This window comes from Lonchura striata, chromosome 1 (genome assembly GCF_046129695.1).
Source record: "Lonchura striata isolate bLonStr1 chromosome 1, bLonStr1.mat, whole genome shotgun sequence".
In the NCBI taxonomy this organism is placed as follows: Eukaryota; Metazoa; Chordata; class Aves; order Passeriformes; family Estrildidae; genus Lonchura; species Lonchura striata.
Genome location: NC_134603.1, coordinates 111,791,279 through 111,812,958, shown reverse-complemented (window position 1 = coordinate 111,812,958; position 21,680 = coordinate 111,791,279). Strand labels below are relative to the sequence as shown.

At 39.4% G+C, this 21,680-nt stretch overlaps 1 protein-coding gene across 1 annotated transcript; it reads right to left on the bottom strand.

Annotated features, from left to right (window-relative positions):
- Positions 1-11,095: 11,095 nt before the first annotated feature.
- KIAA1143 (KIAA1143 ortholog) lies at positions 11,096-21,674 on the bottom strand. The gene is made up of 3 exons (XM_021540463.3): positions 21,518-21,674; positions 19,885-20,044; positions 11,096-11,969 (listed from the first exon to the last, which is right to left on the bottom strand). Exons 1-3 carry the CDS (start codon positions 21,623-21,625, stop codon positions 11,758-11,760), a joined length of 480 nt encoding a protein of 159 aa, XP_021396138.2. The 5' UTR covers positions 21,626-21,674; the 3' UTR covers positions 11,096-11,757.
- Between the last annotated feature and the right edge of the window lie 6 nt (positions 21,675-21,680).

Sequence of the window (21,680 nt, the reverse complement as noted above, 5' to 3'; positions counted from 1 at the left end):
CCTCACCGCTTTGTTCACAGGATACAGACCTTTGGGGTTTAGAAAAACAAAGTAAGACTAGAGAGGATGCTTAGTTGGTTAGAAAATATTTATTCCTCTGTACTAGTATTGATTACCTTTAGGTGTGAATACCAATGGCATTCTTATTCTCCAAATGTTCATTCTAGTCAATAAAAAAATGTGTATACCAACAAATCCACAGCTATCCAGGAGGCAAATGAGCTCAGTAGATAATAGATGGGAGAGTTTTGGCAAAAGGGAGAGGGTAGAAAGAAGACTGCTCGTAAGAATTATTGATAAAAGAATTATATGTTTAGAGAATCCAATTCTCTATCTTGAAGCACTTTATGCATTCAGTCCTCAGCGATAACTGCAACCATTTCAATAATCACCGTTTGCTGAAGAAAATTGATTTTAAAATCTCCCTGATTCATTTACAAATTACTATATTTTTGTACTAAAGTAGCACCCCAGAGTCTGTGGCTCAGATTAGGGCTCCACTAGGGTATGTGCCATATAAATTTGTGATGCAAGACTAAGAAAATGGCTTTCTAAACCTCACAGTTCAACAAGATTCATGGGTATGTATTTGTGCATGTGGTACTGAAAGACTGCACTAAAGTCAACACCTGAGACAAAGGCATTTATTTATTAGAACCTACATGGGCTCTTAAGCACTGAAAGGTGCCTTAAAAAGGCTTGCATCCACACATAAAAGTCTCTGACTCACTCAAACTCCAAATTCAGCTGGTGTTGGAGCTGTTGTGGACTCTGAACTCTCTAAAAGTGAGGAGGAGCTGGGGAAATTCATAGAGTACAACTCACAGGCATTATTGGACTCTATCTGTGGCAACCTAAAGTTGAGAGAAAAGAGGACAACACAGGAGGTTTGCACAGGTACAGTGGGATGTAAACACCTTAGACCGATGAGTTTGAGAAGCAGTCTCACATTACAAATGCTCACTCACACTGCTGCTGCTCAGGAGGTGCAGTGAACAGCCCCCTTCACTCCTTGCAAGGCAGATTTGCTGGAAGATGTGCTAGCCTCTGTGCTGGGGCTGTTGGAGGTAAGAAGAACTAGAATGAACAGCCCAACAGGTACATGAAAAAATAGACTGGGGCAATCGCAATTCAAATACATTGCCACCAGAAAGTGCCAATATGGAAAAATAAGACATTAAGAAGCACTGTTGTACAGGAAGCCTCTGATAGAAGCAGGATACTATCACAGTTGCTGTGTCTAAATAACAAAATTTACCTTCAAGTTCAGTATTATCTAGTGGGGAAAATGAATGAAACTGCATTTTAGGGTCAAGAAAGAGTACTGACACAGACAGTACCCCCAGGGAAGAGGAGTGTGTTGAGCAATGCAAAGCACAAAGTTAGAAGCAAGTGATGTGGGGATAATCTGCCCTCAGACTTGGCCTTTGCCAAGTCAGTGCACCTCAGGTTGAAACTGGGGGCACATGGGATCTGGAGCAGTGACCTGAAGGTGCACTTTACCCGCTCCCCATGTACAACCACAGCAGAAGCTGGAGAATACACACACAGAATGCACAACAGGGACAAGGAACATAGCCATCTGACCTGGATGCACCAGAGTATCCATGTTGTTTGTCCACCTACCTCCAAAACACATGAAGGACAAGTCTTGAGCAAAAGAGATGAACAAACACAGAAAGAGTTACTCTGGACTCTGATCCAAAGCCCAGGGCAAGCAAGAGAAGTCCTCTAGGACAAATCACATGCAGCACCCACAGCTACAGTGCATATTAATGTCTCTAATAAGGAAATGGCAAAGATACATAAAATAACAAGTGTCCTAAAGCATTCTGACAAGCATTTCACCATTATGAAAAATAACTGATAGCATCTTTCTCCCTGAAGGATGCAGTAAAACAATTTAATGGCCAAATATCAAGTTATAGCACTACTAGATTTCATGGTATAAGCTGAAATTTTTTTCACGTCTCAGCTTCTGAAAGCATTATGTGAGTGTGCAAAAAGCCCAGCTTTATTCTGGTTTTGGTTTTATTTTTACTAAAGTTTTTATTTTCCATGTAGCTGTAGAGAAAAACTCCAAAGTCCTGAATGCTGAAAGGCCAAATTCAAACTCAAATATATAAATACATACATATATATCTATATATACATATATACACACACACACACACACACATGTGTAAATACTACTTCATGCATTGACAATTAATTTTTTAGAATACAAGGGCTTGGCAATACTGTGATCATCAATGGCCAGGCATGGCCTTTGGGGATAAAAGCACATATGGTTATTTAGCTGAACAGGAAGGTGCTACCAAGTCACAAATGTGACAGCAACAAATTCTTGGCTGCTAGAAACTGGCATGGTTCCATAGTTTCAGAGATCAGCAGCTGGGTCATGAACTAAATCCAGAAATCAAGGAAAATAGAAAATCCTGGGAATGCAGACTTTTCAGCTTGCTTCACACCCCTCCATCTTTTGTTAAGCATTTTTTTTTCTTTTTGGCATTTGCACAGAAAACATGTCAGTGTGTCTTTTACAGCACTCCAAGGAAGAAAATTCAAGCTGCTCTGCCTGATATTAAAAGATGTGGCATTTGGTAATATTTGGATGCAATCCAACTGCTAAACTGCTGAACTGCAGTTTGTAATGCAAGCACACCTTGAAGGGAAAGCAGCAAAAGAGATGAAAATGAAATTTATCAACAGGAATAAAGAACATGTGAGCAGAAAGCAGTAGGAGGGATATCCAGTGTCTGAGGATGGAAAGAAGGATAGCAAGCACATTAGCAGTGGCATTTATTTAAACACAGCCACATAATGAAGCTGAGCATCAGCATCATGATAAATTGGAACAGAGGAATGAGTTTCAGAGTGAGTGAGTGAGTGAGTGTGTGAGTGAGTGAGTGAGTACATAGCAACTGGCCAAATGTGTCATGGCATGTGGAATGAGAGTGACCCACCTGAAACTTATGAGATGCAGAGTAGCACTGCCTGCTACTTACTCAAGTGGCTGAAAGGAAGTTGCAATATATAAGATTAAATTCTCATGCCATTAAAAAGATCATAGTCTGGTCACAAAATCTCACAGTACTGTAACCCACAAGTATTTAGCTGTTGAACAAGTCCATCTGTATTACGTACATTCAAGTGTTAGTAATTAAAGGTGGGATATCAACCTTTAGCTGATACCTTTTCCCAGATACTGTCAGTTTAAATCTGACTCTTGCCATCACTATAGCATGTTTTTGCTTTTGAAAGGAATGGTGAGGTCCTAAGAATATGACATCAGCCTTTCTAATAAGAGAACCATCGAAAGTAGAGCTGGAAGGGACCTTGCAAGGTCATCTAGTCCGGCCCTCTGCCCTAAGGCAGGATCAATTATACCCAAATCATTCCTGACAGAAGTTTGTCTAACCTGTTCTTAAAAATGTCTGGCAATGAAGATCCCACAACCTCCCCAGGCAATCTGTTTCAATATTTCACTACTTTTACAGATGGAAAGCCTGTCCTAATGTCTTCCTTAAATCTCCTTGGCTACAATTTAAATCCTTTCATTCTTTTTGTATTCCCAGAGGACACAGAGAACAATTTGCAACTTCCCTCTTTTCAGCAAGCTTTATATGTCTGAACACTGATATCACATTCCTATTCCTTTCCCTGCATCTCCTTTCTCTAGTTGCACTACCCACTTCTTTCAGTCTTACAGTTCACGCTTTCTAGACTCCTGATCAGTACCACTACTTTCTGTTGGAATTTCCAATTGGACTGTATCTTTATTTTTTGAAATATAGTGCACAAAAGTAAACACATCACTCCAGCTAAGGTCTGAAGCAGAGAATAATTGGGTAAGATTATTTCTCAGTTCTCCATGACACATTAATTTTTAGAGCTGAAACTGCATTAGCTTTCCTCACACCATGGACTGTGTTCAGTGTTTAATTCACAGCAGTCACAAATCCTCTCCTGCAGAATAATGACCATTGAGTAAGAAGCTCCCATTATTTATGTATAATGTTGGCTGTAGAAATTCAGTGGCAAGATCCTGGAGTGTCCCACACTTAACTTACTTTGAATTTAAACCTACTCACCTCAGACTACCTTGTTCAGGTTTAGTAAGGAGCTCAGTACCTATCAGTGTCATTTCACTTAAAGCAATGCAGTAATATCAGTAAATAATTTATTCCAAGTTGCCTATCCAGTTTAGAGGAATTCAGCAGTGGTTCCTCCTATTATTACCATGTTTAGTATATTCAGTGTGAAATAATCTGAAGCACAATGATGTCAGTTTAGAGGAGTTGGAGCAGTTTAAAATACAGAAAATAATACATGAAAATTATAGCTCAAAGGTGTGCCAGTTAGATGAAAGGTCTCCAACCTACCTGTATCCTGATGACCATAATGCCCAGGGAGATGAAAGCTCTTTCAATCACACCCAGTAACACCCAAAATTAAGACAAAATGGGAATTGCATCCTATCAGCTCTTTAGTTACTTGTCCAGAAGGGAAGTTCAGTCTCTATTCCTTTCTGTAATGTACGAAATTATATTTGTCCTGTTATATAATCTTGAAATATGCTATAAGAAACCAGCTAGTTTCTCTTTCTGCTGTACAGGCAGATCCTACTCTTTAACAGATGGAGTAATTTGCAAATACAGTGTGAAGAAGACAGAACAAGGATCCTCAGTGAATGGGACCTAAACAACAACCCAAAAATACACTGTCTTAAGAAAAGGCTTAACTCTACAAGTGCCAGACTGGTTTGTCACTTGAAGTAGAATTACAGGCTATCCATCCCCTATTTATAAGCACATGCAGCATTTAAATGAAATTTCAAAACTGCTCTAAATTTAACCCTCCTCTAATTTTGATTTCTACCAAGTATTTTAAGCAATTTGGAATGATTAAAAATTTACACTGGAAAACTAAGTAGCTCAAAGGAACAAGTCTTCTAACTCCCACCAAACTCAGATACATAATTCCCACAGGTGTCTTTGAAAATCCCCATTTTCAATGTTGTTGTCCATTGGATAAATAGCTCAAACATCACTGGCTTTTTGCACGAAGATCATCTACCTGAAATAATTTATGAAAATCACAAAATTGATTTAAGCTCTTCTCAATGCTCCATAAATTTTATGTAGCCCTTAAATTATAAAGCTGCTGCTGCTGCAGCACTCATCAGAACAATGCTTAATCTCTTCTCTCAAGATAGTTGGCATGTCAGAGGAGAAAAGAAGGGACTCGGGCAGCTGAATTGTTTGTTTCAATTTAACAAGGCAGAATAAAACAGCCTAGATGCCAGGGCTCTAGTTCCAGCGAGACCGTGTGCATGAAGGTTTTATTGCAAAAGTAAGTTGTTCTAACCTTCCCCTGCCTTTCCTTGGTTTAAAACCAGAAAATAGCTTTCATTGATTTCACAGGGACTCTTTTTGCACACATCATCAGGTTTGTGATACTTGAGATGTTCCCTGCCTAATTTATAATCAGTGTGTTCTTGTTCTGATATATGGCAATAAAATTTCGCATCTGCCCAATTACACACCAGTGTAAAAATGCTGTGCAAACCTCACTTCATCCCTATCAGATAGCCTCTCTCAGCCCAAAGCTGTGTGAGAACAGGTTGGGTTTTTTCTTTTACTAGGGTTTTTTCTCCTACTAAAATCAGAGTTTTTAGGACTGTTTAATTTCTTTTTTTTTTTTTTAATCTCTTACCTTCTTCAGCAAAGATTGAAAGCATTTTTGGAACTGTATAAAACACAAGGTCAAAATAAAGTCCTAGCATAGAGTAACTGTGATCGAATCTACTCCTTTATTCTTAAATTTGCCTGGTAACATATTAAAAATGTAGACTGCCTTAATAAGATTTTGGCTTGTGCTAGCTGACTCAGTATGCTGCTTTTTCTGGTTAAGTCTCATGTGGAGTAGCCCAGTCTTCAGAGGCAGAGTGGTCTGGACTTTATTAGACTCACTCTTTTCAGTGTTTCATCCTGGGGGTCCAGAGTCAGCAGCTGCTATAGTCTTTTCCTTCACACTAACTTTCCAGTTCCCTCCACTCTCCTCCTAACATTCCCTCGTCTGTCATTCAGACAGACATCATCTTTAAGGGATGCATTTCAACCTTTCTATACTCACACTTTTCTCCCACATAACCCTGTGAGTTTCATCCTTCCTCATAGGCTGTTTTTGCTCAGAGGTATACAAACCATCTGTGCCTCTAATACAATGTTCTTAAATAGCCTCCAGGCAGATCTCTATGGTTTTTAAGTACTTCTCTTTGCCCTTCAGCCTGCTGTTAACCATTTTCCTCATAGTTTTATAATCTGCCCTTTTAAAGTTCGTTGTTAGTGTGCTGTCCCTAAGGGAACAACTCTTTCATGTTATCAAAACTAAAAGTGTGCAGTGATCACCGTTATCCTACAGAGGTTTGACAACACCTTCCTCTAATAACTTCTGCCTCTTACAAGGTAGCTCCCACTTGCCCACGGCCTTAACTAATCAGGCATGGCACTGAGGACTGCCACTAGAGTCAAGGTAAAGGAATCCTTTGCCATATGGATTGGAATGGCACCAAAGCCACTTCTGATAAGAGGGAAAGAACTGCTTTACCAGCTGTTCCTTTACCTTCAACAGAAAATACACTAACAGTGAGGTAAATAAGAGTAAAATTCAATCTTGTGTCATTTTCCTAGCTGGTTCCATTCATTTTCCCCAGGAGGAAGTTACTTCCCAGAGGCTGCCTCTGAGATTTCATAGGTTCTCAGTATCTTGAGGAAGTCTATAGGAGGCTGCAGTCACATAGAACCTATGGTGTGTCTCCCCTGGTTTTAGTGGCTATCTTTGTGTCTGCTGCATGTGAAATGCTCTCAAAGAAGTGGGGCAGAAGATCTACAACATGAAAAATGTCTTTGCAAATCAGTACCTTGTTCTAGGAATGGGAATAAAGGGATGATAGTGAAGAGGCAGCTGATACACCAGCCTTTCTGTTTGCTGAATGCACAAAGGACTGATTTATGGCATCTTGCCACAGTGTAGGCCTATAGGTTATAACCAACCTCAATGGACAAACACTTGCTGAGGCTGCACATCATACTTCGAGTGCTGCACAAAAGGTAATGACTCATCTCCAAGCAAGCCTGATGTCCTTGAGAAGGCAGCTGGCTCTGCATAGCCAAGTGAAGCATTACTTAGTTAATACACTACAGCATAAGGGAAACAATCAGCTGAAACTATGACATTGCTGCTTCCTGCTTCATTTTAAATCTGCAGCTTCCTAACAGGATTATATACTGAAGCACTGTAAAAAAGAACATTAAATCCTGTGATGAAACTTAAAAATGTGTAATTAAAACTGCTAAATATAGGCTTCTTGTGCTCAGTGTCTGCAAAACACAGCCTTTGCTCCTCCAAATGATATTTCTAGGAAAAGTTCTGGACAAAAAAAAGCTATCAGAATATAATACTGACTCATCCCTTCCTCTTTAGGCCAATGAGATGAACTTTTTCAGTACAACAAATTTGCTTTTATTTCAGAAATACAAGTAAAGGTATGAACTCCTGTGCCACCTGCCCACACGTGAATTTTCTTGTTTATTCTATCTATCAAGAATGTTGCATTCTTGATTATTCACCTTGATTCCTACCATTTAGAGAAATTAAGGTGACAGAGCATCTCACCTCTCCTACTGACATCCAAGCACATTTGCAGTGTAAAAAGCCTCCATTATAAGCATCTGCTACTGCAATGCTACTACAGTTCACCAGATTTGTTGCATCTCACTGCTCAGCTAATACAAACAATACATGTTTTAGTCTTAATGAACTGGAAAATTTCAAGTATTTTATTAACAGAAACAGTACAAGATTCCCATATGAGGTAACTGGCCTCATCTGACCAAGATTTCTCTGTTGGGTAATAAGCCTCAGCTACTCTCACCTTATTCCTCCAGCACTGCTCTCACATTTAACTTGGCAAACTCCATGAGAAAAATAAAGACATATACATTCTCCCCTACAGGAGAGGAAAAGGACAGGGAATGGGGGCAAGCAAGAGCAAGAGCAAAAGAAAACCCAGGAAAATTGTCCTTTCCTCATGTTCCTTAGCCTCATGTTCTATGTACTTAGTTTTTTTGCTTCCCCTTTATAAGAAAGTTGTGAATATTATTTTCCCATGGCCCATTAGGACAGGTGATTGCTTAAGAGTTTCACATTTCTTTCCTAAGTGAACAAGTAATTGCTCTCTTTAACCACAGGTTTCATGGGAGTTGATTGTGTGTGTGATTTTCCTGGTGTGTCATGGTAAAAACACTGAATTTTCACATGACTACCTGATTAAAATGCTTTTGTGCATCACTCACACCTCTTAATAAATTTATTCAATTAGTTATTGTTGGGTGAACTGGTAGTGAAATACAATGAATACAAAGGTCTCCTGGTCAGAGCACTACAAGTTAGTCAGAATAAAGGAAAGAGACTGGGTTCCATATCCACCTCTCTTTCCCCTGCTGTGTTGCCTAAACAACAACATACCTTTTATTATTTCCAAGTAAATTCAATCCAATTATTTGCATTCCAGACATCTGTCATGAGGTTGTAGAGTAAGAAGCATGATTAACCAAAAGTACCACACTCAATAAGTAAAAGTACTACACTCAAAACTTTAAGGTAACCCTCCCTTTACTGGACTTCAGTCTCCAAGTCTTTCACTAAAAATGGTAACTTTTGTTTAAATGCAATTACTATCTATAACTAAACAAGATCTCAATCTTATTTTGAACAGGCCAGATCAATTGCATATAGTTGTGAGGAATTCTCTAATTTTATGGTAAAATCAAATGCCCTCTGGTCCTTGGCAAGCATTTATCTCAATGGCCATGTCTCCTAAATTGCCTCACAGCTCAAGTTATGAGCTTCCAGGTTGTGCAAGAAAAATGTATGCAAATTTATTACTGTACTGACAAACAGAATCAGAAAAGTTGAAGTAAACAGCCAATGGTTAAGTCATTCTTTCAGATGAGTCTCAGTAAGTCAGAGTATTTACTCCATTGTTGACATATGCCCAAATATTCCCTTTGTATGCTGGAATGCTACAAGATTACTCATGGGTGTGTATGTATGTATTGGTATATATTTTTTAATGGATTCAAACAACAATACAAAATAAATGGATATACTAATTCCTGGGAACCTTTGGTTTTGTACTTTTTCTTTACATTTCTTCTTCTTTTATATGTAGAGAATACAGACCAATTATGTATTTACAAATGTAGCATGTCCTCATGGGAATAATGAGGTTGTCACATAGCACCTCTCTCACAATTCTAATACAAGACCAGTGCAACAAAACTTTAATATCCATTTCTAGGTCTGGTTTCAATTTTCTGAAAGGACAACAGATCTATTAATTTTCAAAATCAGGGTAACATACTCCCACACACAGTGCAAAACAGTGTGCAGACTTGCATCTGATGTTATGCTGCAGGAAGCTGGTGTGTAGGGAGACAGGGAAGTACAGGAGGCTCCAATACCAGAAGGAAAAAAAATCCCATTCTTGTACTGAAATTTTCATTAAAATATCTTTGAACCACTTAAAAGAAAACTTAAAATTTAAAACTTAAATTTATTGTTTACTACCAGATGAATAAACTAAAACAAGCTGTTTCACACAGCAACTTGAAATTTGCTCCTTGATGAAGCTTTACAGGCCAAATAATTTCAAATGTCCTGTCACACAGCAGAACTGGTTTCATATGGTTACAGAATACACCATACACCCAAATAATTTCAAAGTCACAAGTCACATTCCTACCACTTTGTTCTCTAAAATCCCATCAGCTCTCAGTGTCATTTCTGTCCTGTTACAGAAAAGATGTTGAAATGGACACTTTCTTTCTACCCCCATCTGGACAAGATTTTTACTTTCCCTTTAAAACCTGGGGGTCAGAAGCAGAACCAGAGGGTCTTGCCCCAGGTTCATGGAGGCAGAAAATGCCAGGATCCCTTTAAAATTAGGACAACACTCACACAGGCCTCTCTTTTGTTCCCACTAGCTACTGAGAAGCTGAGGCAGTGGAAGGCAGAAGCTCCCCTTTGGTTTTGGTCTGAACCAGGGCAGACCTTCTTTTCTGACCTTTTTTCCTTCCTTTTTCATTGCTGTCACCCGGGATGGCCAGCCATGGCACCACAGTGGGAAAAACGGAACAGCTCCTGCTCCATACAGTCACTCCAGCTCCCCAGCAACGCTCAGATGCAGTGGGAAGGTGAGAAGCCTGGGCTGCCCCAGGCATCTGCCTGTCATCTTCTGCTGAGGAGGAGGCCAAGTTCCTCCATGAGTTCCAGCCACCACTGTTGACTGAGCTGCTGCTGCTGGGAGAGAGACCCCATCTGGTGATGTGGAGTAAACGGATCAGCAGCATTTGACTGATTTTGGAGTCCAGGTTTCTTTTTGTTTTGTCCTTGTTCCTTGCTGGTTGTTGTCTGGAGAAGAGGGACTTTCATAATCACAGAGTTTCAGATGCTGTGGTGTTTTTTTTCTCCCTAATCAACACCTGGTTAGGAGAAGGGGCTTCTCCACCAGCTTATCTTTGTCCCCTGAACCACGTGGTCTTCTATGGAGGCTAACATTTCTGGGGAGGAGTTTCTCTGCCATCCTGTTTTCTTTGTTCCCAAGTCCATGGGATTCACTTTGTATCTAGTGACGATTACTGTTATCCTGCCTGTTGCTGCTTCATTTTTTAGTAAACTTTTCTCACTTACATGTTCTTTCATCTCTGCTTATCGGTGAAAGCGAAGCAATTAAAACTAAAAGGGGCAGTAATTAATTTTGGAGCGTCTGCCCTGGAAACTGTCTTAAACCAAGACATAGCTATAGTGTTTCTTGGCTTAAATTTCCTGTTTACAACTTCCCCCCTACTTGAAGAATACTAAATGAATGCTTTTCCACAGCTTAAAGATTAAATACAGTTTTTAAACAAGCTGAGATCCCCAATAATTATGAACATGTAAGTTAACTGGAACAAACATACTTTTAAAAAAAACCCAAAACACCATCAAACCACTGAGTCCATCAGTGTCAAAAACAAAACGCACAATCTCCAATGATTTAGGTTTTTTTTGCATTAGTTGATACCATTATCAAAATCTCTATATCTTGCTATTACAACCAATTCAAATGAATTTGATGTTTCTTAGACTACATTCACCAAAGACGGGATCAAGACTACATGAATTTTGCAAATGCAGCCTCTAGCCTTTAGCAAATTTATCGCAAGGCTCTGCAACAGCTAATCTTGCAAATCACAAATACGAAGGTTGTGCTAACTTTTGTTAAGCTGTGAGACAGAAAACTTCAGTCTGTTTCACAGCAATGAAGTGTCTCTTTTGAATGTCAATTATAACAGGTAAAAACCACACAATTGTCAACTAAGGCTATTCAATATAGACAAAATACATTTTAGTAATGGAGGGCATTTTAAAATTGGTTGAAATTTTGTAAGCTGAATATATACAGGTATAATTTGCTACTCATTTGTGACCTCAAATAGCTTTTACATACATGGTTAAATTCTCTTAAAATTAAGACATGACATACAGCTGCAACCAACTGCACAGACTTAGCTCATGCTAATATTATACAGTATTTCTCTAGTTGGACTATAACAAAGTAAGAGAAGACTCACACCATACTTCAATTCCTATGAAGGCCCTCAATGTTAGTCTCTAGATGGGCAAGTAAAGCATAAAAAAATACAACCCCTAATCATCATTTTCCTCATCATCAAATGAGAGAAGACTGCTGTTTTTCACTTGCTTAGCTGTACTCTGAGAAGTAGTTGCTTCCCTCTTAGTTTTATTTGCTTCTTTCATCTTCTTACTTGAACTTACATTGAAGTCCAAACACTTCTCTGATGAACGTTTGGCTGGTTTCCTGAACATAATTTTTCCATCAGTGGGTTCTGGTTCATCATCTGTAATAAAGAGAGTAAAGTCAGAACTCATCTGCATATATTCACAAATACATACAGATCTTGAACCAAAATCAGTAAGACTGATTCAGAGAGAATACAACAATCCTGAAAATTTACTTTTTTTGCCATAAACTCCATATCAATGAATGTCCTTCATGTGCACACACCTGCTCCATGTCAGCCAGCCCTTGAAGAAAATCCTCCTTCAGCTCCTATTGGAAATGGGGTTTCACTAACCAGACGTCTAACTTAGAAGAGACTGTGAGCAGTAGAGCTTTTCCCTCACATTCCACTTACATCCACTTACCAAAATGGAGAGGACAACTTCATAGGATACTCTCACTCTGCTTCAGTGTTTGTAAAATTAATGACAACAAATGCACTTATTTCAGAATTATGGCATCTCTTTAAATAACAAAATGGCACATATACAAGAAAACATTTTTTCTCTAATATATTCTGTCCTGCTGAGACAGCTGAAAAGATCACGTGGTAATAAATGTCCCCCTTATTATCATAATGGATGAAAGTTTCAGGGTTTCTTTGTATCTGCAAGATCACCCAACTATTCCAACTAATTTTGCTCTAGTGCATGCAGAAGAGAGGAGCAGACAACAATCTTGAAAACAGGATAAGTCCCTTCCATGATTATCAGGCGGAGTGGGAAATCTACTGCATAAGTAACAGCATCAGAGCAGTATTTCTGGAAGATGAAGTGTAATGTAAAGTTGTGAATCAGACACAAAGATTCATGCTGCAGTAGCTTGCAATTTTTATAATGTATATGTGACAGAATGTTAAGGAGCCATAGGTTCTGTGCAAGATACTTTTCCTAAATTACTTTTGTGAAATTCATTACTCAACAGAAATGTGTTTGACAAGATTATGTGCTATTTAATTAAAACCAATAAATAACTTTTCTCTTTAGCACAAATTCTTTCCTCAGTATATCAGCACTACGGCAGAAGACTTAACATTTCAGTGTTATCTACACAGCACTGGCTGAAATTCTCTTCAGTGCATTCTCAAAACAATACAACTAATAAATCTGGTATCTTAAGGGCTGTCTGGTACAAATGAAGACATCAACTTTAGCGAGAAATTTCACTTAGAATGCCTTAAGTTTCAGAGACCCTCTTAAAGAAGAAGCCTAGCTTGAAAAAGTAGGCACCAATTCTGTCAATGGCTTTTATGGAACGCATATTTCCAAAATGTACATATGGTGATGAGCTGGAGCACAAGTCCTGAGGGACCTGGGGTTGTCCAGCCTGGAGAAACGGAGCTCCAGGGAGACCTCATCTCTCTCTCTCTGCAACTGCCTGAAAGGAGGTTGTAGTGAGGTAGGCACCGGTCTCTTCTCCCAAGTAACAATAGGACAAAAAACGGCCACATGGGGGAGTTTAGATTGCACACCAAGAAAAATTTCTTCACTGTGAGAGTGGTCAGGCACTGGAACAAGTTGTCCAGGCAAGTAGTGGAAACAGCATCCCTTGCAGTGTTCAAAGAACGTGTGGCATTTGGGGACACGGTTTAGTGGCATCAAAGCAATGCAAAGTTAGTAAGTGGGGCTCCATGGATCCTAGAGGCCTTTCCCCAACCAAACATTTCCTTGATTCTATGATTCTACACTAGTTTATGAGAAAATACTACTATGTAGAAAATAACTAACAAGGTCTGGGGGAAAATACTTAATGCTTGGCACATTAGAAAAGCATTACAGTTACAAGGAGTTAGCAGCAATAATAAATTGTAGTTATGAAAAGCATAGTTCTCAATGGATCCATTGCGAACTCTGCACAGAGAGCTTAATTGTTTAGATGCTGTTTAGATGTTTAGGAAGTGCCTGTAGTAAATTCTGGGAGGGGAAATAGAACTCCTGAAAGCATATAACATCTAATGAATCAGAATGCACTATGCATCCTTTTTCTCAGAAGTTGGCCTCCATTTTTGGACTAAGAAGTTTAATAGCAAATTATTTCCCTTACTAATTGTTGCATAACTACAGTGTTTATTTGGAAATAGAGATCTTTTAATTTAAACAAGATCTGAGACACAATCTAAGCCAAATTCTGAAAAAAAATCTATCTATGAAGAGAACTTCCCTTATGTGCAGACACAACTATGTGCTGTATACAGTACCATTACTAGTGTGGAAATGATGCAACCAGCTACTGGATAAGCATGAGGAGCAAAAAAATCATACCCCCATTGGATACTCTAACAAATGGATTATTAGATTTTCTTACAGTGGTAAATTTGAAAAGCTAACCCCTAAAACTACAGTTCAAAGCACATCCATAAAAGAGATGAACAGCTACATGGTTGTAATCCATGGAAAAACAGAGCACAGAAATTTTAATTTTACTCATAACTGGCCTGCTACCCACATTGTGAACTGCACAAAATAATTCCATTTTGCCAACCAGATGAAGAAACTGATAGGTATCTTTGCGATATGAATTTAAATATGTAATAAGCTAAGGGCACAAACAGCAAAGCTCAAAAACACCACCAAAATGGCAACTAGCTCAGCTCTGGCTTCCAGGGCTACAATACTATTCACAGGTCATTCTGTATCAAAGAAAATTATTTTAGCTCTTGGCCTGGTTAAATACTGTAAAAAATTCATTATATGCTCAAGGACATTCCTTTCAGCAGGAAGCCCAGGCCAGCTTCAGAGAGCAGTGTGTGTTGGCAGTGCTTGACAAAGAATGAAGCAGATAAGGAAACACAGTAGGCCTAGCCTACATGTGGAGAGAGTGAGGACAGACTACACTTTTTGAAAAATTTTGATGAGGCAGTTCAAGGAATTTGTGTTGATGTGTTAAGATTGTCTTTTTCAGCTGGTAAAATGACTTCACTTTATCCTTTGTAATTTCACCAGGTTCTTATGTGTCAGTTATCTTTTTTGTTTTCATCAAAGAGCTATAAAAAACTGACTTGTACTAAGCAATGCAAAAAAAAAAAAACAACAAAAACAACTAAAGAAACAATCTCAGTGGTGTTGGTAGTTTTAAAAACAGGGTCCCAGTAAAAGACTCTGTTAGTATTACAAAGTATGGAAAGTGGGATTTGTGGTAAGCACACTGAAACACACAAAGTAAAATAAATAAAAGCACTACAGGAGAAATAATAAAATCCATTTCTCAAAAATAAGTCAAAAACTACACTAGCAGTTCAAATTCCCACTGTTCTTAGTCATTGCTGCTTTCTACCTGGATCACACACCACTGGTTGACCAACATGAGCACAGTCAGAAGTTGAACTGAAAACTTAATTCACAAGTGACATCAATTTAAGAAACCACAAAATCAGAAATTTCTTTTAATTTCAAGGTATATCTTAAAATAATAGTAGAAATGAGAGCCTGAAAATGAAATACTGCTTCTCAGTTTACATGCTTTTTTATTTAGTAATAATTTGTGTAGTTAGCAGCACCTCTTTTCAGCAGTTCCTGTTCATGTATGTCACTGAGGCAACAACAGGAAACAAGTGCCACCAAACTGTCAGGAGCAACAGGAGGAACAGTGGAACCCATATACATCTATTCAAAGATAGGAGGTTAGGAAAAAAATTATAATAACCTGGCAAATTTCTTAATGGTTTCTAGAGTTAGAAGTTCAGGTCAACCATTTTAGATGCTCTTTCCAGTGCTTTCTGGCCATCCATGCCTTTGGAAGCATTTATTCCAGGAATTCAGCACACTGGTGGTTTGAAGATAAGTAGGTCGCTCTTGCTCCATAGTCAGTTTAATTGTTTATGAGAACACTTGGGAAAATTTTCCTTACTTAAAAACTGCAAAGTTAGCTTTGATTTAGGTTCCTGCCTAAATATGAAATATTTCATATTTAACAGAGCAGCATTACCTCTGTGAGATGTATCTGATACTATCAGCTGCTTAAATCAGAACAGTCTGTGCTTATTCAGAAACGACTCCAATAGCCAAGACAGCAAGGACTCTATTCTCCTTGCCTCTTCTCCATACTGTCCTTCCCCAGAACCCAGCATATAGACTGAAACAAGAAAAATATCATAAGGCTTTGAATAAGAAAGGCTACCTTTGTCAAATTCGGTCATCTGCATATGTCAGTGTCCCAGAGGCCATAGAAGTAGAAAAACAGTAGGAAAAAAAAGCTATTTCATAGACTATAATGAATGCTGAGATAAATTATCTTGCAGTAATTCACGTATTTTCTTTTGTGCAAATTTAACTTCTCATAAGACCATTTTTCTTTGTCTCTGAACCAACAGTGACAATTTAAAAAATGATGCATAAAACACTAAGCAAAATCACTGCTGATAAACAAACAATTTTTTTAAAAAAGCCTCTGAGTCTCTGCTCCATGGAAAAAAATATTTCAATACAGAATGGTGTTTTCTCATCTAAGAAAGGTTTGGTCCTAAATAGAAAAGATCCCTGTGACTCTACTTGCAAAAGCCAACAGAAAAGCTAGGATTTGCTCTGCCTTAGGAAGCAATTAAGTGCAGCTAGGACATTAATCAGCTGGCTTTACCACAATAATGCAAAAATGCTACTCATCTATAAAAGAAAATTCAAGTCATAGGAACATCTGGTATCTAAACTTAAAAATAAACAAAACCAAAACAACAAAAGCTGTAGCTACGTCAAAATGGTTATAGAAGAAAACAAAGGATGAAGTATGTAAATAAGATATGGAAAATTCTGGAGTAATATCACAATCCTAAACTTCATGACAAGGTCCTTCAAATAAGGACAATCACTATAATATAAGTGAAAAGATGGCAGAACCACAAAACTGAGTACTTCCCAAGTTTTGAAAACCTGTTTGCATCCACAACAGATAGTAGCACATTTCTTAGGCTCTATCAAAGTGCCTCAGCATTGATGCAGGCTGGCAAGGAAGATTATCAGTTGGGAAATTTACTTTCCTATTACCTTTTTAGCTTCATGTAATTTCACTAACAATCTGATTTGCAACCATATAATAAGGTCTAGTAGCTATTAAATTAATTTGACTTTCAACTCTGGGATTAAAATCAAAGCAACATGAAATGCAACCAAGTCATGCAGCACCAAATACTCTTTATACTTCCCTTTCTCAGAATTGACAGCCAAAAAATTAAAAGACTCAGAACTCTCTTTATTAAACTGGAAGTAAACAGGTGTCTAAATACCTGCCTCAGATTAGAAATCAAAATTTAAACCTAGAGGTCAGACTGACAGTGCAAAAATGGCCCAAAATGCAAAACAGCCTTCAGCAAGTTGTAGCATAGTCACACTCACCTCCCTTTGTTGGAAATTTCACACTGGGTTCCCTCCATAGCAGAGAAACACAGTAGTGCTTACCCTGTTTATTCCCATAAGCCATAAAAAGGAAAAGAATACCAAGACCTCATATTAACTGCAAAGGCAGATGAATGAATAGTAACACAATAATGCAGAACAGAGGGCAGCAGTCCCCAACATTCCCGTTACCTACTTCTGTGGATTTTTTCCTCCAAATGGAAGCTATTACTGAAGGGCTGAAGGGGTAATAAGCAGAGGTGACAAAGTCCTACAGGGACTCAATACTGCCATCCTCACTACATACAATTATGTCTTAGGAATGTCTTTTTCCACCAAGTAAGTTCAGTCACTCTATTCAAATACACTTCCATTTCACACTGTGTATTCAGCTTGGTAGCTCTTTTGGACTTTTTTCACAGCATGGACTCCACCTCAATAGATTCTCATGGACAACTACTTCTTTTTGCCCAGCTTTACAAAATCATTTTTCCTCCTACTGTGATCACTCAAAGTTCAAGTTGCTTATATGAAAAGGAAGCCAATGCTCAAAAAGAACCATGATATTTCTTTCCAATAAGTTGAAACTTCTCCCAATACTAGGAGGGTGAAAAGAAATTTTGTGATGACTTTATAAACTGCGACACCAAAGCTGAGCGTATATTCTCAGAGGAGTTCAGGTCAAATACCTGCTTAGACCTAACAAATACATATCTACCTGCAGAAAATAGGATGTGGTTTATTTAGTTTCAAACTAACCTACATTGTTAAAAATTAAGATTTCTCATCAGTCTGCATTTCAAAAAATATTAAGATTCTCAATAGATTTTCTCCCACTTCTGTTACCGACTTCTCAATTTATACCATTTGAATTTTAACACATACATCTACAAAGAGATTAGCATGAACCTGAATTTTCAAATCCAAATGGCAGACTAAAGAGAAGCCAAGGATGTCCGATTGACAGCTATGTGCTAGGCCTCACAGTTACCCTAAATTCAATTGGCAGCTTTTGTAAATAGCCATAATACCTAACCACAGAAGATGTCCAGTTTCTATGATTCATCTTTCTATTTTATACTTGTGGGGTTCCAGTTCCTATATTCTTCGTTGTCAAGACATTTCCACTAGAGACAACAGAAGCTACATTCAATTTGTCAGGTCTTCTGTCAGCAAAAGATAAAGCTACATTTCATCACACCCTGTGTGATGACTGAAGCTTCTGGACGCTCAAAGCAATTAATGTCAATCACAGTTGAATGATGAATACTGAGAGAAATTCTTAACATAACTGTATCCATCAGCTATAGTTTCTCATCTTTACTGTGAAACTGCAGCAGCCCCTCCCACACCACTTCCATCTTTGCATTCTGTATAATTCTTTGTGGCAGTGTCCTAGGGTGAATTTATGAGGTTTGTATCCCCAGTCATCTGCTCTGCTTATGCTGGATATTATATTCTGTGCCATCAAGACTGGTCCTGAGAGCAAAGGCAGAGAGAAGAAGCATGGAGTTTGTTATCAGAAACTGCATTCCTCCTCCACATGCTGCACTGGATTGTTCTGGCATGGACAGAGCAGAACAGATCCCTCCTTTACTTTTTAGTTTAGTTTAGCTAGCTGAGGCAGGGAAGTTTTCACTGAACTGTCTTTTCTTTCCCTTTTCTTAGAACTGTTTGAACCTGCTCCAGACTGGGGACCTGGGGAGCACTAAGAGCTCTCACTTTGTGGCCATTGGGCCTTCTCTGGGCAGCAGCCTTTCCCAGTGCCGGAGGGACTGATAACAGAGTGACCGCTCCCAGGAGACACTTTCTGAATTTGTCATCTCTTCAGAGCAGCAAATGAGTTTTGTCATCTGGTATTGTTCATTTTTTGTGCTGGGGAGTGCTTTGCCTGTTAAATAAACAGGTTCTTTCCACTTCTCTCCACAGAAATTTTTCCCAAACTGGTTGGGGGGAGTTTGCTTTCTGGGGGGGGCCCTTTTTGGAGGTTTTCTCCCAAATTTGCCCTAAACCAAGACACAGAGAAACAATTTTTTCTGGACCTTGATGGTTTTTGGCACTATTGTATCATCTGTCTATCTTGCTTAATATATTTGCAAGTCACAACACATACTGGGGTTGATTTTAAACAAGTAATAACATGGACCAGTCAGGCAAGCGAACGTGTTCCCAAGCCATGCATCTGCGATTCTTTCCACCAAAGCACAGACCTGAATCCCTCTGCCCTGACACTCTCCTTCATGCACTCATACAATTAGCTTTTAATCATCCACTCCACTGTCAAATTTGGTTGAACTAGTCAATGAGTTAAAAAATTATCACAGGTGATGTCAAAAGACTGTTCACCGGAAAAATACAACAAAAAATTAATTTACAAAAATACAAAAAAAATTAATTTAAGGGATTATTTAGAGGGAGGATGGTGCATAATCAAGAAGCACAGAACCACATCATTATAAAAAGCCAGACAGCCTGAATATGTACTTAATGACTTGAGATTAGGAACCAGAAGTACAAATTATTTAGGTGAAAAATTCAGAACTAATCAAAGGTAGTATTAAACAGTAGAAAACTGAGCAAGTATCAGACTCGCTTTTGTGGGTTATCTCTTTGACTACAAAAAGCAAGAAATTAGTAGTTGAAATTCACCTGATTCTTTTGACTTTAAGGCCTCTTTGATTTGCTGTTTAATTTTCATTGCTTCTTCTGCAGTCAAGTCCCCTTTTTTCAGTGTCACCACTTGAGGCTGCTCATCTTCCTTGTCACTGCCATTGTCACTGTCATCATCAGCAAGTGGAAGCTGCTCTCTCTGGACAAGGGAGAAATAAAAGCCATTCTGATCATCACTCCAGTTGTGGGTCAGTACTCCTTGGTTTCACTTTTGCAGAAAGGTTATTGAGGAGACTTGGCATAGCTGCCAGTGCCAGGCCCTCCCACCACGTTGTCCAAAGGACATTCCAACTCTATCACTCAGACACAGCTTCCTACTGAAAACATTAGCATGGGAGTACGGGCTTCTTCAATTAGAGACCAGAAGGAACTTGGAAAGCAAGAAATTAATTCTTTTTCTTCGCTATCTTGACTGTGCAGCACAATCTGCTGTACAACTTAAGGTCCAAATTTGAACCCTCCATGCTGTACTCAAAGCAGCACAAAGGGAAATGTGGGTCCATGGTGGCTGAGTTCTTAAACCCGGCTAAACAAATCACTGTAAGCAGCACTGACACAAGGAAGAAAATGCTCCTGTTTCTACTCTCTCTGACTTGTGCACTGGGACAGAAGAATCAATTGGGGTAATTTTTTATTTTTTTAAAATACACCTTCTGGCATGGAAACCTCAGTGCAGCAACCTTAAGTTTGGCAATATCAGAGAACCTGAAAACTTCATATTTTAAGGATAGACAGTATTAGTGTAATCTACTGAATATGTGTATATATATAAATATATATATATATATGTGTGTATAAAACGATAAGTTCATTTCTTAAGATACCCTGTAAAATACTATTTAGAAGGAAATACATGTTAAATCACACTGGAAGCAGAAAAAAAACATGTGCCTTAGGAAAAGCTGCCTTTCAACAAGCTGGCTCAGACCCTACCGCCCCTGCCCTGCCTTTCCAGCCATCACAACACAGTTCATGACCGCGGACCTACAGCAAGATGTTTTAGGTTGGGAGAGACCTTAAAGATCATCCAGTTCCAGCCCTCTGGCCGCGGACAAGGCACCTCCCACTATGCCAGGCTGCTCAGAGTGCTATCCAACCTGGCCCGAACAGTTCCAGGGATGGGGCACCCACAATGAACTCTAGGCAACCTGTCTCACCACCCTCACAGTTAAGAACTTTTTTCCATATACAGAACCTAAATTTCCCCTCTTTTAGCTCGAACCCATCTTAACTCCTTTACGATCATTTTTTTTACAGTACTTTTAGAGTATTTTTTCCCCACACCGGCCTCCTCCTGCACTGCCCTGGGCTCTTTAAGGCCCGGTTCAAGCTCGGACATCAGCGCTGCTCCCTCCGTGCCCGCACAGGCCTCGGGCACGGAGAGGCTGGAGCGGGGCTCCGCACGGCCGCCACTGCAGCCTTGCAGTTGTTCTGACCCGCCAACACACAAGCAAAACCAAGTTACACGTACGATTTGAGTTACAAAACCCTGGAATGCTGCTACTTCCCCCCCGCGAGAGGCAGGGAGCGGGGAGGAGCGGGCATCAAGCTTTGGGAAGCGCCGGGAAGTGCCAGGAAGCGGGGGCTGCCCGCTCCCAGCCGCGGGCGTTACCTTGGTGTCCACCGTGGGGCCCTCCCGGTACCCGACCCGCCGCTTGAAGCGGCTGAGGAAGGCGGGCTCGGCGGGCCGCACGTACGACACCTGGTTCCTCTTGCTCATGGCCGCCGCCGCCGCGCGCGCTCCCGGGCGGGCCGCGCGCCCCCCGTGCCGGGGC

What these genes read in the sequence shown, in the direction of transcription:
- KIAA1143 (XM_021540463.3), bottom strand. Translation starts at nt 21,625, where the DNA reads ATGAGCAAGAGGAACCAGGTGTCGTACGTGCGGCCCGCCGAGCCCGCC. An exon ending in GCCCCACGGTGGACACCAAG is followed by an intron (nt 20,045 to 21,517) that starts GTAACGCCCGCG and finishes TCCCTTGTCCAG; the next exon opens with AGAGAGCAGCTTCCACTTGC. An exon ending in CTTAAAGTCAAAAGAATCAG is followed by an intron (nt 11,970 to 19,884) that starts GTGAATTTCAAC and finishes TCTTTATTACAG; the next exon opens with ATGATGAACCAGAACCCACT.